This window comes from Lynx canadensis, chromosome A3 (genome assembly GCF_007474595.2).
Source record: "Lynx canadensis isolate LIC74 chromosome A3, mLynCan4.pri.v2, whole genome shotgun sequence".
NCBI classification, from domain to species: domain Eukaryota; kingdom Metazoa; phylum Chordata; class Mammalia; order Carnivora; family Felidae; genus Lynx; species Lynx canadensis.
This window is the reverse complement of record NC_044305.1, coordinates 44,378,399-44,391,503: the sequence shown is the minus strand read 5'-3', so window position 1 is coordinate 44,391,503 and position 13,105 is coordinate 44,378,399. Positions and strand designations below refer to the sequence as shown.

Sequence of the window (13,105 nt, the reverse complement as noted above, 5' to 3'; positions counted from 1 at the left end):
ATTACAATGATGTGTTACCCTCTCTTTTAAGGAGTTGGCTTTGGGGAAGTCTGAGTTTTCCGGATCGAAAACTAGTACAGACAGGATGGAGAACTTGAACTGCTGAACAACTGTCGGTCATGCTGGAATCTGTTCCTCCCACTTTAGCTGCAAGAAAGAATTCCTAACATAGTGCTGCACGTATTCTACAGGATGACAGATCCTAAGCCCCTTCAAGATTTAGAGAAGACCCATGATTTGCCACTTCATACCAGAAACCTGCCATTTTGCCAGCTTTCCAGGTTGAGTCCACCCAGAAAGAGCAGAAGCACCAATACCTGGCGGCTTCCTTCCAGGCATACTGGTCAGCATAGTTAAAACAGGCAACACTCCAGGGGAGGAAGTAACGTGTGTGCCACTCAAGGAAGGATATAGAACAGAGAAGTTTATTTTACACTATCCGTCCAAGAAAACAATCTCCATAAACCAGTGCAAAATGTGCAACAGAATCAATACGTGTGTCTTAGCTCTGAGAGCCCAAATTGGTGATTTCCTCTCCCGTTCCTTCTTCGGGCAGGTGCCTCGTCGGCTGGCTAACGCTGGCCTTGGTTTGCACCATTGACAGAAACATTCAACCAATTTGTAGCAGGTTATTTTTACAATTCATACCAGAATGTGTACAAGGGACGGGGGGGGGGGAAACCATACTGAATGAATGATAAGTGATCAGTGCTTAAAGTAAATACAGGGGGCAGCACGGGCAGGAATCCACAGTTTCAATAAATACAAGTGTAACAAGCATGGGTGGGTCTCAACTCGGTGGAATTAGTCTGCATAATAATTCAGCATCATACAAAATCTAGCAGGGCTGTTGAGCAGTGATTGGCAGCAACGTTCACAATAACTTATGCCCTTGAGCGAGTCTGCATTGAACACATTCTGCGGTTCCCAAGGTGTCAGTTCTCTGTTTCCTCCTTCCCTCGCCATCCCTCCAGGATGGGAGGGGTGGAGCTAGGGCAGCTTGGTGGAGGCGTCCCACGAGGAAGGACGCTGGCCCAAAAGCCAGCTGTCAGGGTCCAGTGTACTCAATACCGAGTGGCAAATTGGGACTTTATTGACGACGTCTGTGCAAAGTGCGCTTCTCTCCATTTTCCAAGAAACCAGTGTCTGTAGCTCCTGCACAAAAAGCAGTGGTGGCCTCTGGGTCTCTCCCTGTCACCCCGAATACCAAGTGATGAGAGCGCATCTCAGGGACTCTTGGGCTGGGAAACTTCTGGCGCTGACTTCCCGGCACCTCCAGGACGGGTGGTGTAACCGGGGCCCCTCATCAAAGGCCTCAGGCAGGCTAGAACTATTGCTTGAAAGACTAGAAGGAACCTAGTGACAAAATGATTGTCCTAATGGATATGTGGGAAGCTGTCTTCTTCCTCGAAAGCCTTGTGCCCCCTGGATGACGCCTACAGGACTTCAGGGAGGCCTCCTTGCGTATGAAACGTCATGCATCTGTTCCCCGTGGCCTCGCCCAGATGTTCCTCTACTAAGCACTAAATTCATGCATGTTCCACCATGCCTGGGACTTGATCCCAGAAGACATGGCGGGGACAACCTGTGGATCATCCACTAATCCAGAGCCCGGTGAAAGATGCGAGAGAAGTTCTCCATCTCTGGAAGAAAAGGAATAAAAAGGGGAGCCCCCCAAAGTGAAACAACCCCACCCAAACCCAGCAGTAACCTAGGTATCGCCTCAAAACATAACAAAATCCCAAACACTCCCTAGCATCAATACACCCTCTCCTCTCTATTCCTTCGACAGTCTCAGGTCATAAATTAGGTTTGTCTTCCATCCAATAACTTAAAAAAGGAGGAGGGATTGTAGTAAGTTTTGCCTGGCTTGGGCCAGTTAGCAGCCAGTTTTTCTAGAATCTCAGTCACTGTTCAAAAATGGAGCTTGAAAATTCACGCGGATGTCAGAGTCTTCACACGGAGGAGGCAGGAAGGGGTGGGTGAGAGAAACCCATGGAGGAGGGGGAGCAGGGAGGGGTGGGAACAGCCTGGGCCACCAAGGCAGGAGCAGAGGCCTGTGAACAGCGCGGGAGAGCCGGATGTGCCGGCTCTGGGGGCCCGCGTGACTCGGGGTGCGGCCGGGTCTTGTATTGCACAGTAAAGAAGGACTGAGGCTCGGTGGGTGGCCAGGCGGCTCAGTGGTCCCCGCACATGGGCAAGTTCACAAAGGTGAACACGTTGAACTCTGTCATGATGGAGAAGCACAGGAACACACCGTACAGGAAAAGGCACCCGCACCCGAGCTTCTTGTCCAGCTGCCACTTGTTCAGGTGAACGCCAAACACCTGCAACACACACAGCAGGGTCAGAGGGTGCGGGAAGAGGTAGCCTTGGGCCTTGGGGTGGCCATAGCTGGGGGTAGGGCTGCCAATGGCTGATCTCGTGGAGCACTGATGGTCTCTGAGCACCCCCAAACCCATCGTTCATGTGGGAAGTCAGAACTTGGGAGATAACTTTACAAAGTCATAATGATGGGACCAATCAACACGGGCATGGTGGCCGTCACTCCTCTGCACTATTCTGTGCTGGTGGCACCTGTTCTGCCTCTTCACCCTCTTGCCCCAGGCAGCCCCTGGCCCCTGCAGACACAGCCCTGGCAGTGGAGGCCACACCTCTTCCATTCCTGCACCTAGAGGCAAGAAGGCTGTACCCCTTGCTCTTCGCTGCTCCTTATGCACTCTTTATTTTTTTCTCCTCTCAAAAAACCTAAGCTTGGAATCTAAAGTCTTCCAGCAGTCATACTCCATCCCACTCGAAGTCAACACTGCAAAACCAGTCTCTTTCGTCCTTCCCCAGAGCCCGGAGTCCTACCCACTGCCACTCCTGTCTACAGCACCTTGTCGTCCTGCCCAGCAATTTCACCATCAACCGAGAGGATCTTCCCAACACCCGTCCTACACCCAGTCTCCTGCAGCCATGCCCCACACCTGCACTGCACCCACTAGCCACAGGTGGCCCCCCAAATTTAAATGTATATCAAATAACATTAAAAACTCCATTCCTGGAGCGCCTTAGTGGGTCAGTTGGTTGAGCATCCGACTCTTGATTTCAGCTCAGGTCATGATCTCACAGTTGTGGGGTAGAGCCCAGGGCTGGGCTTGGTGCTGAGCCCACGTGGAGGCTGCATGGGGTTCTCCCTCTCCCTCTGCCCCTCTCCAGTTCATGCACTCTTTCCCGCCTTCTCTCAAAATAAATAGACTTAAAAACTCAGTTCCTCAGTTGTACTAGCCACATTTCATGTGCTTGACATCCACACGGGCCAGTGGCTGCTGTCCAGTGCAGGTACAGGCCAGCGGACAAGTTCTGCTGGACAGCCCTGCAGCTGAGACCTGGTGATTAGCAAGAACAGAAAGGACTCCGTGCCAAACACCTCACTCTCTGACAGCCATCTCCTCTTTCCTGCTTACTCCATCTGGTCCCTGTACTCCTACAACTCTGCAGACTCCCAGGACCCAGAATTCATTGCCACCCCCACCATTTCACTGCCCATCACCCCTCTCTCACCTTACCCTGCTTAAATTCCACCAACAATCGTTAGAACCACCCCTAAGCACTCTTCACTGTTTACTTGTATCTCTCTAGCACTTTTGTCCTTGTATGGCTAAAACCACAGCCTTTTGGTTCAAGCCCTGCTTCCAGCTATTCCATATTGCTTCCACGCAGCTGACCCAGGCTGGAGGAAAACGCCTGGCCATGCCGAAGGGTCTCACTTGTTACGTTTGTTTTTTTTGTTGTTGCTGTTGTTTTGCTTTTTAAATTTATTTTCAGAGAGAGGGAGGGAGGGGCAGGGAGAGAGGGGAGAGAGAGAATCCCAAGCAGGCTCCATGCTGTCACCACAAGAGCCTAATGCAGGGCTGGAACTCACAATCTGTGAGATCATGACCTGAGCCGAAACCAAGAGCCGGACGCTCAAGGGACTGAGCCATCCAGGTGCACCCGAGGTTTCTCACTTTTGTTTGTTTTTAATTTTTTTGATGTTTTTATTTATTTTTGAGACAGAGAGAAAGCACGGGCTGGGGAGGGACACAGAGAGAGGGAGACAGGAACCCAAGCAGGCTCTGCTCTGACAGCAGAGATCCTAATGTGGAGTTTCAATGCACAAGCCGTGAGATAATGACCTGGGCAGAAGTCGACGCTTAATTAACTGAGCCACGCAGGTGCCCCCCTGAAGGTTCTGACTTTTAATTCAAGCCCACAAACCTTGAGTGAGCCATTTATGGCAATCATTCCACATTTCCCTAAATTCACTGTCTCTCCCTTTCCTGGATGGCTGTTTCTGACCTCTCCCCTCTTCTGAGACCCCCAATACCTTCCTTTTCCACCCTCACTCTCAGTGCATGATGATGTTCCCGTCCACAGAACTCCCACCACCAGATCCATTTGCTCACCTTCTCTCCTGCCAGTGAGGACCCGTCGCCCACGACCCTGTCCATGGCCCACTCCCCCACATGTGCACACCATCCCACCTCCCCTTACTGCTCAAGAACATGGTCCCAGAAACTGCCCCTCTTTTATTTCCATCTCCCCATCACTCCCCGGGTTACTCCAACTGGAGTACAAGAATGCTGCTAGCTCCCTCATATTAAAAAACAACTACATTTTTTCTGGATTCCCATTTCTCTCCTTTATTCACAGCAAGATGACTTCAAAGAGTTGTAAACACCATTGCATCCAATTTCTCTCCTTCCTTCCCGTTACCTTGTTCTACTCAACCTTTGGCCTTATTGCCCCATGCAGCCACCCTCAAGAGGACTGATAACTTTGTATTTCTTTTTTTCTTTTAATTTTTTAAAAATCTTTATTTATTTTTGAGAGAGTTAGAGAGAGACAGAGTGAGAGCAGGGGAGGAACAGAGAGAGAGGGAGACACAGAATCCGAAGCAGGCTCCAGGCTCCGAGCTGTCAGCACAGAGCCCGACGCGAGGCTTGAACCCACAAACTGTGAGATCATGATCTGAGCCGAAGTCAGACGCTTAACCGACTGAGCCACCCAGGCGTCCCCTGATAACTTTATATTTCTAAACCAAATGGCCAACACTCAGGACTCCTTTCCCATAACAGAGCCAATCACTCCCTCCACCCTGAAACACCTTCTCCCCTTAGCTTCCAGATGCCATACTCTCCTGCTTTGCCTCCCACCTCTCTGATTGCTCATTCTCTGTTCCCTTTGGTGGTTTATTGTCATCATCCTGACCTCGAACTACCAGAGGGCACCAAGACTCAGATGCTGGGCCTCTTTTCTGTCCTCACTCACTCTCTTGCTGACTGATCCAACTGCAGGGCTTTAAATATCATTGTGCCTTCAGCTTGGACGCTTCTCCTGAACTCAGACTCCTCTTTCCAATAGCTTTCTTGACCTTTCCCCTTGGGTGTCAAATAGGCAAGATAGCTCAAGAGGTTTGAAACTACTCTTCCCCTGCCCCCCCACAAACCTACTTCTCTCCAGCATTCCAGCAGCCCCATTTCAACATCCCAGGTGGTGACCAGCCCCATCTCCTACAGGTGTATACATGTAGCTGTAAGCATGCGCTCTGGTGTCAGATGGCTTGCCCCTTCACTCATTTAGTGTCAACTACCCTAGAGGTCTCAGATGTTCATCTGTATAATGGGGCTAATATAGTGGCTACATGATGGGGGCGTGATGAGCTCCAAAGGGGAAAATGTATGGAAAGCACTGAGCACAATGTGTGGCTATGACAGGTCTCATAACCCTAAGTCATAACAGACTCAAAGAAACTCCTACGCTATGGAAGAAAAATTGCATAGGTTTCCACTTTTGCGTAAGACAGTGTTTGCTTTAGTAAATCTTTGAAATTTGACTCACAGTCTGATCCCATAAATGACCTCGCCAGCTTCCTGCCTGCTCTTCTAAATTCCCATTATCAACTATATGGACATTCACATGCCAGTATAATTCAGTGATGATTTCCTTGAAGATTTCAGGAAAAACCACATTGCATCTCAATGTTTTTTTATATTTAAAAAAATGTTTTTATTTATATTTGTGAGAGAGACAGAGCAAATGGGAGAAGGGCAGAGAGAGAGAGAGAGAGAGAGAGAGGGAGAGACAGAATCTGAAGCAGGCTCCAGGCTCTGAGCTGTCAGCACAGAGCCTGATTCAGGGCTTGGACTCATGAACCATGAAATCATGACCTGAGCTGAAGTCAGATGCTCAACTGACTGAGCCATCCAGGTGTCCCTCAATGTTCACTAATGTGAAAATTTAACCACATACTTGTATATGAATGGATACTTCATGTGTTGGTATGAATCTGTTTCTACCAAACATGGCAGCTGAGTTGGAATATCGTACTATACAAATAGATATGATAGCCAAGACAGTGGAATGGCATGAAAGTATACTGTCAATGAAATAATGTATTCTTAGTCTCTGAGAATTGGTCAAATCCATGGATTTATAGAGGTGCTTATTAACTTGGAACAGACAATTAATTGGAATCTACCCTTTTCTTCACTAATCCTGCAGAAAAAGTGGATCTCCCCTTTGCTTTTGATAAAATGGCTTGTGCTTGACATAAGGCAGGGCCTTGCTTCTCAGAGGTGGGCTGGTTCCGTTCAGAAAGAGGGAATGTTTTCTAGTGAGTTGCTAGGATCCACTTATAGAAGAGACAGCCACGAATGAGATGGGACATCTGGAGGCTGACTGTCCCCATCCACCAGAAGGCCAAGCCCATCTGGTGTCCAAACAAACTCTGTGGCCAAAGAACCCAAGGGTGGGGGTGGGGAGAACACAGGAACTCGAGAGGGGAATAAGCTGAAGCCCTACCGTAACAAAGACGGAGGCCAGGAGTAAGCCCACGGAGTAGATCAGTCCTCTGCTGTTTAGCCGAATCTGTAAGAAAGGATGTGCAGTTAGGCTTCCAAAAAGGCTCTGTGCAGGAGCTCAAGCAATTCTGAGTAGCAGTCAGTGCAAATCTCTCCTCTAGGATGGCAAAGGGCAGTTTGGACAGCCTTGCTCTGGGATTGGTAGTGGGAATATCTACTTCCCTAGGACAGCTAGGGGGTGCCCTTGTGTAGTCCACTCTCAGTCCAACCCCGTCCTTCCCTCCAGGGGCAGTGCCTACTGGGCTGCAGCATGGCACTCCAATTCTCTGACGTGTGGCCTGATTCTTATTGCTCACAATACTTCCCTGTGGACCTGACCTCCAGGGAGCATTTGCTTTCCTGGCATATAGCTTTTAGGTTTACCTTTTGAGTAAATTTCCTAACATGGGTGATGGGAGCAAAATTTTGAAAAATATTACTGAAATTTTCTCTCTCTCTCTCTCTCTCTCTCTCTCTCTCCCTCTCTCTTCTCTCTCTCTCTCTCTTTCTTGAGAGAGAGGGAGAGAGAGCAGGGCAAAAGGGACTGAGAGAGCGAGAGAGAGAGAGAGAGAGAGAGAGTGAGCGAGAGAATCTTAAGCAGGCTCCATGCTCAGTTCAGAACCCCACACGGGGCTCAATCCCAGGAGCCTGAGATCATGACCTGAGCCAAAATCAAGAGTTGGATGCTCAACCAACTGAGCCACCAGGCACCCCATAAAAACTTTTTTCTCTCTTTTGCATTAGTTTGTGACCTCTTCCCAAACTTGGCAGGAAGAAGTGGATAAGGGTTGTTACTGTGAGCAAGCAAAGAAGAAGACAGAGTTAACATTCCATTTGTGATATTCATAAAAGAATTTTTGTTTTGTTTGTTTTTCAGAGTAAGACAGTGGGGTTAGCAGCCAAACACTGAAAAGAGAGAAACAATTTTTGGAATTCTTATAAAATAGCTCTGTCCACTAGAACTTTCTGCAATGATGAAAATGTCCTGTATCTGTGCTGTCCCACATGGCAGCCATTAGGCACATGTGGGCTATTGAGCCCTTGAAAGGTGGCTCATCCAACTGAACAAAAACTTTAACCTTATCTTCAACTAATTCACATTTACATTCAAAGAGCCATATATGATCAGTGGCTGTAGTAGTGGGCAGAGCAGGTAGGGAATATTTAGAGGCTGACCCAGCCAACAAAGATCATAGAATTTTTTCCATAGTGCACAGAAGATGTCCCTTCTGCCCTGACCTCAGTCAAAGGGTCATGAGGTTGGCTACCCTGAGATAGGAGGTATGCCTTAGAGCAGCTGTACTCAAAGCGTTGTCCCTGGATAGGCTCGAGCAGCATCACATGGGAGCTTGTTAGAAATGCAGGATCTCAGTCCTCACCCAGTCCTCCTGAATCAGAAACTTTGGGGATGGGCCCATCGAGCTGTATTTTAATAAACCTCCAGGTGGTTCTGATGCATGAGAAAGTTTAAGAACCACTGACTTAGAGCAAGTACAGAGGTTAAACCCACTTCTGATCTCCACAGGTTCTGGGGCTTTGACTTTGACATCCCTTTTACACCAGTTCTCTTATAAAGTCTTATCTGCATGGAGACTGGGGGACCATAGAGCCCCACCAATGTACACTGTCTTGCCGGGAGTCAAAGGCTCACCTGTGTTTACAGAAAGGAAAAGCAAGGCAGGCTGATCAGTTCATTAGAGAACAGAGAGTGATTATTGTCAGTAGAAGTGGTCAGGGGACCTTCTGACAAGGTTCAAGGCATCTCTTGGTGCCCCTTTACCAGTTTATCCCTGCAGTGTAGGTATGGAAACACATGGGTATCTCTGTAGGAGGATGTGTTTGGTTTACCTTTTGGTGACAGGAAACTGCTTTCCCCAAACAGACCCTTTGTGTGGGGACCCAGGAACATAACACATCTCCTTATGCAAGGTTCTGTCCCAGAGGGAATACGCTGGACTTTCTCCCCTGCCTGCACAATCCATGTGAGCCAACCATCTGCCAAACCCCAGCTGGAAATTATTCCCAGCCAATAAATGCCTTCCTAAGAGTAAAGGACTCAAAGCATATCTCTGTGACACTAAAGCAGTGGGTTGACCTGGTTAAATCAGTGTAAAAAAAAATAATGAGGGATTGGATCCATCCCAGTCCAGCTGGTAGTTCACCTTCCTGCAGACCCTCCACCTGGCTATAGATCGATTTTCCTCCTTTGATCAGCTGTGTAGGTATAACGAGGCCAATGTCCATCACAAATGCCTTGTACTGAAAAAGATTCTCTGCCCCAAAGTATTCTGTCCATACTGAACCTATGATAATGCCACATGTACCCTGGCCAGAGTTTAAGGGGAAAGGCAGGGCTTCTCAGAGCAAGATGGCAGCCCCTGTTCAGAGTGAGTAAGAGCCTGCTGGGGCTGTACTCATCACAGTCCTTGGGCTGACCCTGAAACTGTGAACACTCAGAAAACCTTTTGAGCTCTTAATTTTCAACATTACGTGGATTCTTCTAAGAATGTGGCCAATGCATTTTAAGCTCACCCTTTGAGTTCCAGGGTTGAATCCTTGTCAGCAGCAAGAGTTGAGTAAAGTGATTTCCTGCCCATAGGAAACCAAGAGCCAGTGAAAGCCAAGCTCCAAGCAGGAAAATTCTCTTTGGCCAAGGCTTTTGCCTTTTCCAAATGAATAATATTCAACTAGAGCACTGGAACTTCACTCTTCCTCATTGACATAAAGTCTCAAGGAGTGGTGCTTCTAAAATTCTAAATCTGGCTCCAAAGACTAAAGACAACCAACCTTGGTGAGGTTTCTGAGTAGTTTTTTTTTTCACATTTTCACCTTTTTCTCTGCCACATGCACCCACAGGGGTTATTTTTGCTATTTCACTAGTTAGAGACCTGCGCTCTCAAAGACTGTATTGATTCCTTGCTAGCTGAACCCCCACTTCCACATGGACACGACTGTCAGGGATTAGGGTTCCTTCAGTTGCCTCTGGGTCCAACTTGAACACTTCCCAATTACTGGAGACTATGGATGGTTTGGGGCAGGAGTTAGTCAACTACGGGCCATCGGCCGAATCTGGCCCATCGCCTGATTTTGTAGATGAAGTGTTACTGGAGCTCAGCTCGTTCCTTAGCATGCCGTCTCTGTGTCTGCCTTCATGCAGAAGTGGAAGAGCTGATAAGTTTGATAGAGACCATACGGCCCACAAGGCTTAAAATATTTCTCTTCTGGCCCTTTCCGGAAAGTTTGCTAACCCTTGGTTTAGGGCATGGGCTCCAGACCCAGTTCACCAAACCTCTTCTGAATCCCTGCTTGGTCACCCTCTTGATATATAATCATGGCAAAGTGACTTAACCTCCCCAAGCCTCAGTTTCCTGAGAAGTAAAATGGGGATAATACAATTCCCACCTAATGAGGTGGTTGTGAGAATTAATGGAATTAATCTATGTTAAAGCTTGAACAGGACCCAGTGTATAATGGGTTCTCAGTGCATCTGGGCCATTATCCTCCACTCACTCATGAGCTGCCTAATCCCTTCCCTGGCATCCCTGGCTGCTGCTTTTATAAGCTCACCACCCAGCAGTCCCCTGATCAAAGCCTCAGTAGATGTCAAACACCATGAGGGCAGGAACCATGTCTGACCTTTTCCTCTGCCTGGCACAGGGCTAAGCACAGACCACATGCTTCAATATGTAACCAATGGATGGACAATGAATCCACTTCATTGCAAAAGTGAAATGGAGCAGAGTAGACTTGTCAGAGAGAGGCTGAGAGCAGAGAGACCCTGGATGCCACTTCCAGATGGGATTCCAGAAGCAATGCATCCTGCCCAACATTCCCTGTCCCCCTTCTCCACTTCATTTTTTATGAACGTATATAGCTTATTTTGTCTACCTAACATTTTATTATGAAAGTTTTCAAGCAGTCAGAAAAATTGGAAGAATTATACCATTTTCATAGTGTTTGATAATAGTTCACAGGTGTTTTGTTTCTGGATGCAATTTCTGTATGGTGAAATTTACAAATCCTAATTGCACTGCTCAGTGTGTTTTGAGAAACACCTACAAACCGCGTAACCTAAACTGTAGTCATGATATAGAGCACTTCCATCCTTCCCAGAAAGTTCTCTTGTTCCCTCATCAGTCTCACTTAGATCAATCACCGTGTCTAAGCTTGGCCTGTCTGAGAAATTTCATATAAATGGAACCCAATAATGTGCATTCTTTTACACCAGGATTCTTTTACTCAGCATAATTTTTTTAAGATTCCTTGGTATTTTTCATTGCATTACTAGCTCACTTCTTTCATTGCATTACTAGCTCACTTCTCTTTATAACAGCATAAATATTACACAGTTTATCTAATTATTCTCCTGCTTATAGGTATCTGGGTTGCTTCCAGTTTGGGGCTATTAGGGTGCATTGTTTTCGTAGCTCACAAACAACATGAAAAGAGATCTATAGTGGTCCCTCCCACCCAGAGGAGAAGAAGGAATGAAGATCATGAAGACCTCCAGGGGCTCTGCTGGGACCCCAAACACACACACACACACACACACACACACACACACACCACCAGCATCCTCTCTCTGTAGTTGGGCACTGGGAGCCTCTCCAAATGGGGGAGATTCACCTTCCCCACCTTGGCACACTGCTGTCTCCCCTTCCGGACCTCAGTCGGGTCAGATGGGGTGCTCACATCCTTCCCACCTCACTTCTATTCTGCCCATTGCTCCTGAAGTCCCTTCGTCTTTTCCAAGTTCACTGAGCCCTTGCTGGTCTTATCCCCCCTTGTGATGCAGATCATATCCTGACCCTGCCTGGTCTCCTTCTTACCTCCCCAACTAGTCCTGATGCTCTGAGGGTAGATGCCTGTGTCTTCAGTTTTTCCTCCTTCCACATAGCACCTAGATCTCTACCTCTCTACACACACTGTATGTTTTTTAATTTTAAAGTTTATTTCTTTATGTATTTTGAGAGAGAATGAGAACAAGTGGGGGAGGAGCAGAGAGTGAAAGGGAGAGAGAGAGAGAGAATCCCCAGCAGGCTGGGTACCGATGTAGGGCTGAGCTGAAGTGGGACGCTTAACTGACTGAGCTACCCAGTCACCCCCACACTGTACATTTAAATAAGCATCTGCTGGTGATGCTGAGCACGTGTGCATCCTTGTGTACATGTGTATGTGCACGTGTGTGCACATGCGTGGGGTGCATGTGTGCATTGGAGGCAGTGAGGTGGGGTGGCTAGGGGCAAGAGTGCATATAGAGCTGGATGAGGAGACTGACGTGGGGGTGGTTTTAAGCTGATCTTTTTAAGCAACAAAGTGAGGGGGCACCAAAATGTTTTTTTTTTTTTAATTGGGGCATAATTTGCATACAGTAATGGCACAGATCTCAAGTGTACTATTGGATAAGTTTTGACAAATGCATGTACCCATGTGTGTGACATCTCAACAAGATACAAAACATTTCCATCACCCCAGTAAGTTTCCTTGAGGGCAGCAAGTTTAACTTAACCCCCTTAAAAGTAGTTTCTTGGGGTGTGCTAAGCCGGACAATAGCACGGGCCCTCCTCATCTCTGGACCACCTTTGCATAAGCCTCTGGGCTGCAGCTGTGCAGTGTTGCTCTGAATGATGGTTTCGTGCTCCCTGAGTCACAGATGCAGGGCCCATTAAGTGCAAATGCAGAAAATCTCCATGGCAATGCCCACCAGAGAGCATCCTAGGCACAACTGCCCGACATTTAACACTGTTTTTATTTCTTGCCTTCAAAATACACAAATTCATTCTCTAATTCCCTCATGGTAAATAATTATTGCAGAGGAAACAGCAGGCTAGTTGGTTCCAAAGAAAACAGGAATTTGGCCCACAAATGTGGGCCCTCAAAATGTGCATTTGTTTTCATACAGATGCACACACAGAGACCCAGTCAGACCTAGTTTTAAGCATGCACGCGGTTCAGAAAACAGTTCCCTAAATCCTACACAGTTTGGATAGCCAACATCCCTGGCCTCAAAGATTATAACTTCCCCATATTATAGTTTAAAATCTCTCTATGGTTTGAGGTCAGCTCCACACAACCGGCAAATTCTTTGAGGAAAAATAAGAAGCCCCTGGATTCTTGCTAATTTATTATAACCTGGAACACATGTTACATGTCACTTCGCATTTTCAGATTTGGGTAATTTGAACATTTGTGCGGGTGTAGGCTCCAAATGGAGTGTCTAGCCGTGGCTTGATGTTGTA

At 47.4% G+C, this 13,105-nt stretch overlaps 1 protein-coding gene across 2 annotated transcripts in view; it reads right to left on the bottom strand.

Moving 5' to 3' along the window:
• Positions 1 to 404: 404 nt before the first annotated feature.
• The window catches only part of SLC24A3 (solute carrier family 24 member 3), a 487,209-nt gene continuing 474,508 nt past the window's right edge, over positions 405 to 13,105 (bottom strand). Inside the window, exons 16-17 of one of the 2 annotated variants that reach the window (XM_030310179.1) lie at positions 6,829 to 6,894; positions 405 to 2,327 (exon numbers count right to left, since the gene is read on the bottom strand). In XM_030310179.1, coding sequence (XP_030166039.1) covers positions 2,178 to 2,327; positions 6,829 to 6,894 — 216 coding nt within the window. In that variant the 3' untranslated portion in view covers positions 405 to 2,177. The remainder of the gene's footprint in view (positions 2,328 to 6,828; positions 6,895 to 13,105) is intronic. The other variant, XM_030310180.1, reaches the window with a different exon arrangement.